The sequence below is a fragment of the Trichogramma pretiosum genome, unplaced genomic scaffold, assembly GCF_000599845.2.
Source record: "Trichogramma pretiosum strain Unisexual culture from Peru unplaced genomic scaffold, Tpre_2.0 scaffold44, whole genome shotgun sequence".
In the NCBI taxonomy this organism is placed as follows: domain Eukaryota; kingdom Metazoa; phylum Arthropoda; class Insecta; order Hymenoptera; family Trichogrammatidae; genus Trichogramma; species Trichogramma pretiosum.
Genome location: NW_019641632.1, coordinates 1422903 through 1432143, shown reverse-complemented (window position 1 = coordinate 1432143; position 9241 = coordinate 1422903). Strand labels below are relative to the sequence as shown.

Genomic DNA, 9241 nt, shown 5'->3' with positions numbered 1-9241 from the left:
TCTATTAAAGTGAGTATTTCATTCAAGAATTAAGTTAAAGTAAGCGTTCAAGGCTTGGGCGATGGCACGCCGCTATTTGGTAGACGCTACAATTATTCTTTCAGAAGCGCTGCCTACATTTTCCATCGTTGTTACGTGCTGTCAGTTCATGTGTGCTTTGTAAGTAGAAACCTGTAATTGCAGAATGCAGAGCCGAGTACAGCGTGCTTTCAGCAGTCAGCTCTGCCTGCTGCAATCGTAAACATAACCTACCGTCTTTAATCTAAACATAAACTTGTTTTCGAATTCCTGTCAGTGCAACCTAGTTTGTTGGTTATTTTCTAATCTAACATAATAAAAAATATTAAAGTTGTGTAAAAAAGAGATAAACAACATTCGAAATGTCGTTGTACGACGATTTTGATAAACCTGCTCGTACAACAGATAAAGTAGCCGGTTGGTCATCAGGAATAAAGCTTCTTCAGTCTCAACTCCAATTAAAAAAAGCTGCAACACCACACGCAAGACGTGAACAAATTAAAAAAACTTCAGTGGTTTTGGCACCAGTGATCGATTTGAAATCGAAAAATCAAAGTCGAGAACACGACAAAGATGAAGACAGTAAGTTTACGTTTCCTGGCATTACTGGTGCAAGTCTCATCGGTGAATATGATTGGAATGTTGTGAACGAGTATGATCCATCCTGGCCAAATGATTACGAGAAAGTCGTCAAAGAGTTGAGGGAAATCAAAGAGCGAGAGCAAGAACAGCATGAGACTGAAGTAAGAAGTAAACGCAGAAGAGAGAGCAGATTTGAGCAGCCAGAAAATAATCAATTAGCTAGTATAGCTATGAGTGCAAATGAAGAAGAAAGGCCAGAGAGGCCTGAACGTAGGTCTGGACAGAGTGCAGGTGCAGCTATAGCTCCACCAGCTTCGCTACAAGAAACAGCTGAACCGGTACTTCCTCCACCTCCTCCACCATCTTCATCTGGTAGAAATACATTAAATCAAGGATATACCACATCATCCGTAGCTGCTAAAATTATGGCCAAATATGGTTTTAAGGAAGGTCAAGGTTTAGGTAAAAAAGAACAAGGTATATCTTTAGCCTTGCAAGTTGAAAAGACCAGTAAAAGAGGTGGCAGGATTATCAGTGACAAAGAGCAACTTATGGCTCCAACAATGGCTCCAATGCCATCTCCACCATCTATGTCTCAAGCTCAAAATTCACCAGACGAACCAAGTATTACAGAGATCATGAAAAGTCCCAGTAAAGTAGTTTTACTTAGAAATATGGTTGGTCCTGGTGAAGTTGATGATGATTTGGAACCAGAAGTCAAGGATGAATGCAATACTAAGTATGGCGACGTGACTCGGGTAGTAATATATGAAGTACCAGAAGCTCCAGCAGAAGAAGCAGTACGCATATTTGTAGAATTCAAAAGAATCGAAAGTGCTATCAAAGCAGTTGTAGATTTGAATGGAAGATTTTTTGGAGGACGACAAGTCAAAGCAGGATTTTATTCAATTGAAAAGCTAAATAATTATCAATTACTAGATTAGGAAAGTCCTTATTTTTATTGCGTGAATGTTGTTATACTGCTCGATTATGTAAATTATTTTCTGAATGATTGTTTGATTGTACTTATACTCATACTAAGTAATATGTTTAGAATTGATGACAAATAAATTATTGTAAATAAATTCCTTATTTAATTGTATTGAAAAATTTTCAATTATAATGAAATAAATTTCTACATTATGAATTTCTATCGTATTACTTTTACCTGCTATAAATTTCAATTAATATCTATAATATAATTAATTTTATAACTTCAATTAATATAATTTCATCATTCAATTAATCATTATAATTGCAATTAATACCTATAATATAATTAAGATTATAACTATTCCATTTCCTATAAAATTTACTACAAGAATTATTGAAAAAATTAGTTTTTTCCTTCTATTGAGATTTTCATTCAGGAACTTACGAGCTCCTGGGTAAAATTATGTCACCCCAAATACTTTAAAAACAGTAAATTTTTTGTTGAAAAATTCTCGAAAGATAAATATTTCACGATGTAAATAAAATGAAATACTTGTGTATTTCATACTGTACTGTTCTATACTGTACTTATTAATTTCGTATCAATTACTATAACGACGATCAAATTAATTCAAATGTCCCCCTCTCTTGATCTGGTCACATCTGCGACGTCTCTAACGGACTTCTATAAGTACGCCGAAAAGAGAGAAATTTGGAAAGAGAAAGTGAAATTTAGATTTCTAGTCAGTTGCCAGCGAGACAAAAATTAGAACGGAAGCCGAGCGTAGCCGGGAGCGTGAGTAGCAATCTAACCGCGTATAAGCATCTATACATGCTCGCCGGTAGTGAGATAGACATTTTTTTATGTAAAAAGTTGCAGTTCGTGTGCCTCTCGATGATCCCTTACGATCCGCGTGCCGTTTTTCGATTGAATCGAGCAGTAGCAATCAGAGAGTGATCAAATTGTCGTTAAACCGCGAAGTGATAATTAAACTCGAGCGTACGCAGCATGGCTGAGAGAAAGTCGAGAATGGATACGGCTCGCCTCGAGTCGTGGGCCTTCGACTCATACAAGAAATTGTGCCAGGCAATTTTAAGCGACGATACGCAGGAAGCCCTCAAATTGTCCTCGTGCATGCGAAGCATGACGATACATCGACAGCATCTCGTTTATCAGTTCGTTTGGCAAAAACGGAACGCGGACCTGTTGGAGATCTTCTCGCAAGAGGGCTTCAGAAGGAGCAACGACTTACAGATAAGTACCGAAATGTTCTACGGCATGGCGGCGCAGTCTATCCGCGACGGCAGAAGCGACCTGGCGGAAATAATCGTGAGCAACGTGAAGCTCCATCCGCACGCGACCTACGCCTACAATCCCAAGAGGCCCTCGTCGAGCCTCCTGTACACGGCATACAATGCCAAGGACAGGAACGACGAGCTGGTCGATCTGCTGCTGCTCGAGGACTTTCCCCCGTGCCGGCTTCACGGGACGAGCCACAATCATCTGCACGTGGCGGTGCGCCGCAAGAACATCGAGGCGGCCACGAAGCTCATAAGCCGGGGCCAAATAATGAACGAGGTGGACGCGCGCGGCTCCACAGCGCTGCACCTCGCCGTGGCCGAGGACGACGACTCGATGATCTCGGTGCTGCTGGACGCCAGCGCCTGCGTCACGGACCAGAACGAGGACCTGGACTCGCCGCTGCATATGGCCTGGGACCGGCAGTCGCAGTACATGGTCGACCAGCTGCTGCACCAGCACGTCGAGTGGCCGAGCAATCCGTGCTCGCGCAAGGGCGTCACGCATCTGCACATCGCGTGCGCCAACAATTGCGTGAACGCGATCAAGGCCCTGCTGCTGCGGCCGGACAATCGGTCGGACGTGAACAGGCCGGACGCCGAGGGTCTCACGCCGCTCCACTACGCCGTGGAGAACGACGCCCGCGACGCCGTGTATTATCTGCTCAACTACCCGGGCCGGGTGGGCCCGTGCGAGCCCCAGCTCGCGAGCGTCCGGCAGCTCGCCGAGGATCTAGGCCGAGCCCGGATAGCCTACATGATCGAGGAATACGCGGCGAGCCAGCTCCGCAGCCGCAACGGCGGCGAAGATCATCCACCCTCGCGCGCACAGCTAGACAGCTACCTCGAGATGCTCGACGAGGACTTTTTACCGGGCAACAACGGACTGCACATGGCGGTGTATCAGGCCAACGCCGAACTGGTCGACTACTACATGGCCAACGCTCCCGAGTCGTTCATCCACGCGCTGAGCAGAGAGAACCAGTCGCCGCTGCACATCGCCTTCACGAGGTGGGTGCGCGGCTACGCGGAATACGAGGAAATAATGCTGAGAATAATCGCGGGACTGGCCAGGAGGCGAATCACCGACAACATCGGGGCCCAGGGTGGCATCTGCTACATTCACATACTCTGCGCGGCCGATTCGCCGCATAGCCTGGGCTTGGTTCAACAGATGCTGGAGGATGATCCGGGGGCGCTGTGTCTCAGCACCGGCGACAACACGCAGCTCTTCTCCTGCTACACGGCGCTGCACATGGCCATCGAGTTCGATCGGGTGGAGATGGCGGAGCATCTGTTCGACACCGGCTGCCGAATCGGCTTCGAGAGGAACGAGCAGGGCCAGACGCCGCTCGACATGATACTCAGTCGTATGTACTGGCACGGCTCGATCGAGCGCCCGAGGTTCGACTACGTGCGACTCGTCGGGCTCTGCCTGGAGCATCACGCCGATTGGCCCGAGGACGACGTCGAGACCTACAACTTCACTCGGCTTCACATGGCCGTCTTCGAGCAGAACCTGCACGCCGTGAAAGTCGGCCTGCTGTATCAGCCCGAGGAGATCGACGTGGCTATCGACCGGAACTGCCGATGCTTCGGTCGATGCACTCCTCTGCATCTGGCGGTACTCTCGCGCCAGTACGAGATCGCGGAGCTGCTGGTCAATCACGGCGCCGACGTCAATGCCCGGGGTCTCGACTTGAAGACGCCGCTGCTTTTGGTCGCTGATTACGCCAGACGACCAATGGTGAGACTAGATGCAGCTTAATTAATTAGCTTAAGCAATTTGAATTATATCACTGATAAAATATGTTTTAATCGATTTCAGGAAGGCGAGAGGTTGAGCGAAGTAATACCAAGATGGATGAGGCTGTTTCTCGACGCCGGGGCAGACGTCAATCTGACCAATATGAACAACGACACCGTGCTCAGCTTGGCTTGCAAATACCCGTGGAAGGATAACATCCAAGGAGACGAGGCGAGGATCTCGTTTCCGTCGCTGGACGATGGTTATGACTTCAACTTACTCAGCATCGAGGCGCCTCACGCCCTAGGAGTATCGCCTTTCGGCAGTCTCTTGAATCAAGAAGATCCCTGGATGAAGGAGTGGAGGGCGCACATCTGCATGTACATACTCGCCTACAGCAAGATCGGAATCGAGCATCATCCGAAAACCACGAGCTTTTACGATCAAACGCTGCTGAGGGACGATAACCTACGCTTCGAGCACGATGCGCTGCTGAAAGACGCCGCCGAGCGAGAGACGCAAAAGATGAAGGACATCCGATTGAACTCGACGATGACGCTGGCCGACGTGGTGACGGCGCATCCCAATCAACTGTACTTCCTCGCAGGCAACGCGGTTTTCCAAACGATCGTCAAGTCCGAGCACTTGGAAAGCGAGTTTCCAATTTTCCACGGACACTTGAGAACGCGAAACAGGCACGCCGTGATAAGGGCGAAGCTCGCCGAGAGATTCGTAGAAATGATGAGACAGACGACTCATCTGCCTGTAGAGATATGTTCGCAAATTTCGGATTACATGTCGAAGAGAGATTTTTTTAGATTAAGGCTGGGCACAGTGGATGAATTTTCGAATGTTTAACTGTGATACTTTAGCTTTTATTCAGCCGTATGACGAATTACGGCCATCAGTTGTGTAATCGTGTAAGTAATTTAGCTTTACTTTAAAACGGTGCAATTTTCAATGCGAAATTGAATAACGATGTGTATAATTTTAAATTTTAATTTATAATTAGTCGTCGTCAAAGACAAATATTAGCTACAAAAGTTTTAGTCGAGCCTATTGATAATGGCAACGATATATTACTTAATCTATACTTTATACTCTATACTCTATACTTATTTGTATTTTCATCTATGCTTATATCTTGTACTAACTTAAAAGCTCCTAAACCTGCTAATTAAAAACCTATTTTTATCTTACTTCACCTATTTTAATTTACTACCACTTTTATCTATGCTAAGGCCTCGGCTCTGCTAAAAAAAACTATAATCTTCTAAAACCTGACTTGAACCGGTAAAAATCAACTATAGCTGGAGAATGCTGCAAAATTCGGTGCTGCTTCCATTGTAGCTCGTAACCCACGTGTAAGACAAAGAAAGAGATACAAATATTAAGAGTTCAACTTTTTAAAGATGAATTTTTAAATTTTTTTGCAACTAGTTGCATACAGCAAAAAAATTTTACCTCGACCCGGATTTGAACCGAGAACTCTCGCCTGTAGCCGGCGAGTGAAATACGAAATCCGACCTCATCCCAGTCTCAGAAGAACTTATCAATATTTTTTATGTACACTATTTACAGCAAGCTCTAAGAGTTAATGGATGATTTTAATTACTTAATGTTATTATGACTATGAGTACCGAACGAGGTAACGATAATTTAACTATTTTGTGCTAAACCGAATGCACATATCACAGCGTATTGTATTGAGAAGCCTTATACACTGCAATAAATCTTCTCTCAATGTTCGCTTCAAGAGAAGATTTATTGCAGCGTTACTTTTTATATTACAAACATTATTCTGAACGATATTATTACTAAATTTTCCTTGACTGGGAATCGAACCGGAAAATTCGGAATATACTCGCCTATAGCCGGCGAGTGCGATACCAATTTCGCTATCGAGGATGTTGTTGAATCAATCACTATTTGTGTATATGTCGGGACATTGCTTTGATTTACTTACTTCATATTGGATCCCTCTCATTGCTCCCGGCTAAATACTACCTTATTTTTGTAACGACAATTATACATCATGTCACGACTTCAGTTTGCAAATGCAAACTCTCATTCAAAACTGCAACTTTCGTCGATATATTAGCAATAAGTAATTAAAACCCTCCATTAACGCTAAGAGCTTGCTGTATATAGTGTACATAAAACATACTCATAAGTTCATCTGAGGCTGGGATAAGGTCGGAATCGTATATCACTCGCCGGCTACAGGCGAGAGTTCCCGGTCCAAATCCGGGTGGAAGTAAAATTTTTTTGCTGTATGCAACTAGTTCGCAAAAAAGTTCAAAAATTCATCTTTGAAAGGTTGTACTCTTAATCTTTGTAATTTTCCTTGGTATCATAAAATTCACGACAGATTTGAATGAATGTATATAAGTATAACTAAAGTCATGACAGTCTAAAAATAGCATATAAGTCTATTTGCATACCAAAGTAAAGAATGGCTTGACCATATAAAATGAAAAAAATTTTTTTCTTTTTGCTAATATCAGTCGTGTATGCGAGTGTGTATCTAAATTGTGAACGAGGTACTTTTGTGCAGCGGTGAATGCACTTATCACAGATCAGTTTTTTGAGTCCTTATCAGTGTAATAAATCTTTGCTAGAGAAAACTTATTACAGCATTATTTATTTACAGTACGTATTTACAGTAGCACGAATTTTTAGAATTAAATTTTCCTCAACTGGGAATCGAATCCTTTCCCGAATTGGAATAGACTCGCTTTTAGTCGTCGCGTGATATACGAAATCCGGTCTCGTCCTAGTCGCAGATGGACTTACAATTATGAATTATTTACAGTATTTACAACAAATGATCTTAAAGTTACAGTGAACGATTAATTATATTGGTCGCGATGTGAATGTGTGTCTAACTATGAATATATGGACTAATAGTTGTAGTGTACTTTGTTGTGTAGCATTGCATGCACATATCACAGATCAGTTTTTCGAGTCCTTATACCGTATAATACATCTTTTGTCCGAAAGCTAGTTTGGTGGACGTTTGTTCTTGGAGAGGAAACTTATTACAGAGCTACTTATTGCTAGTGCGAATTTAGAACTAAATTTTCCTCGACTGCAAAAAGAGCCATAAAATTATGAATATACTCGCCTTTAGCCGGCGAGTGCGATACCAATTTCGCTATCAAGGCTATTGTCAAATCAATCACTATTTGTGTACTTGACAGGACATTGTTTTTTTACTTACATCATACTGACTCCCTCTCGTGAAGCCCGGCTATAGTTGAACCGAAACTTGAATTATGTTTTTCAAATTTTAATTTATATACGATCCATATTCTTACTACTATTTTTATGACACTGAAATTGTGATTGCCATCTACTCTATTTTTTCTATTATAATTTTAACTCCTAATTACTAACTTTCATTGAAACTGTGCTGATTTCTTACTATACGGATGATAAATATGTAATACAAATGTTAAAAGTTAAACAGGGCAAAAATGATTTTTCAAATTATGTTATAAAATAATTGCATATAGCAAGAAAATTGTACCACAACCTAAATTTTCCTGAACCGGGAACTCTCACCTTTAGCTAGTGTTTATTATGTATTATGTACCATACAAGCTCCTAGCGTTAATAAACGATTTTTTTACTTATTGCTTATGTTTCGAGTAAGAACAAGCTTGCTTTTGGACAGAAGATGTATTACACGGTATAAGGCCTCGAAAAATTGATCTGTGATATGTGCATGCACTGCTACACAACAAAGTACACAACAACTATTAGTCCATATATCCATAGTTAGACACACATTCACATCGCGACCAATATAATTAATCGTTCACTATAACTTTAAGATAATTTGTTGTAAATACTGTAAATAATTCATAATTGTAAGTCCATCTGAGACTAGGATGAGACCGGATTTCGTATATCACTCGACGACTAAAAGTGAGTCTATTCCAATTCGGGAAAGGGTTCGATTCCCAGTCGAGGAAAATTTAATTCTAAAAATTCGTGCTACTGTAAATACGTACTGTAAATAAATAATACTGTAATAAGTTTTCTCTAGCAAAGATTTATTACACTGATAAGGCCTCAAAAAACTGATCTGTGATATGTGCATTCACTGCTGCACAAAAGTACCTCGTTCACAATTTAATAATTATAATAATTGTAGCATTTCATTTACTTAGGTTAAAAGTGATTAATTTTTTCAAACAACTTTATTGTAAAATATTATTTAAAATCAAAAAGTTTACTTGAAAAAAAATCAAATTGGAGCAATCATTGTGAATATTTTTTCTATTTATATATGTTTTATTATGTGATGAATATTTTAAATGCAATAAAAATTACTTCAACCAATTTTACATTGCGTCTATTTTCTAAACGCCTTTTAAAAAATTACCCATAATAGATGCATCATTCAAGGTTGTTGAATCTTTCATTTATCAAGCTCGACAGAAGGAGTGCAAAAAAGTTCAAAAAAGTGCGCAGATATCGTTGCGCTTGGATTTTCACGCAAGACGAGGCCGCAAAGTTCGCGGCGCAACGATTTTCTCTCCTGCGGCCGAGAGAGAAATGCGGCATTTTGCACTGCGCATGCTGGTACAGGGTATATATATAACTGCATCGACGCCGATGCAGTCGCTCGTCGCATGCGACGCGAGAGAGATA

General features: G+C 41.8%; 2 protein-coding genes across 3 annotated transcripts; both read left to right on the top strand.

Moving 5' to 3' along the window:
* The first annotated feature begins 81 nt into the window (after nucleotides 1–81).
* LOC106660190 (splicing factor 45) lies at nucleotides 82–1692 on the top strand. Its single transcript, XM_014383077.2, has one exon. The coding sequence runs from the start codon at nucleotides 381–383 to the stop codon at nucleotides 1542–1544; it is 1164 nt and encodes a 387-aa protein (XP_014238563.1). The 5' UTR covers nucleotides 82–380; the 3' UTR covers nucleotides 1545–1692.
* A 566-nt stretch (nucleotides 1693–2258) lies between these two features.
* On the top strand, nucleotides 2259–5778 carry LOC106660084 (putative ankyrin repeat protein RF_0381). Of its 2 annotated transcripts, XM_023459342.1 has the most exons (3): nucleotides 2259–2329; nucleotides 2408–4579; nucleotides 4661–5778. In XM_023459342.1, exons 2-3 carry the CDS (start codon nucleotides 2543–2545, stop codon nucleotides 5435–5437), a joined length of 2814 nt encoding a protein of 937 aa, XP_023315110.1. In that variant the 5' UTR covers nucleotides 2259–2329; nucleotides 2408–2542; the 3' UTR covers nucleotides 5438–5778. The 2 variants fall into 2 exon arrangements, with proteins under 2 accessions (XP_023315110.1, XP_014238406.1); XM_014382920.2 differs by having other exon boundaries at nucleotides 2271–4579.
* The last annotated feature ends 3463 nt before the right edge of the window (nucleotides 5779–9241 follow it).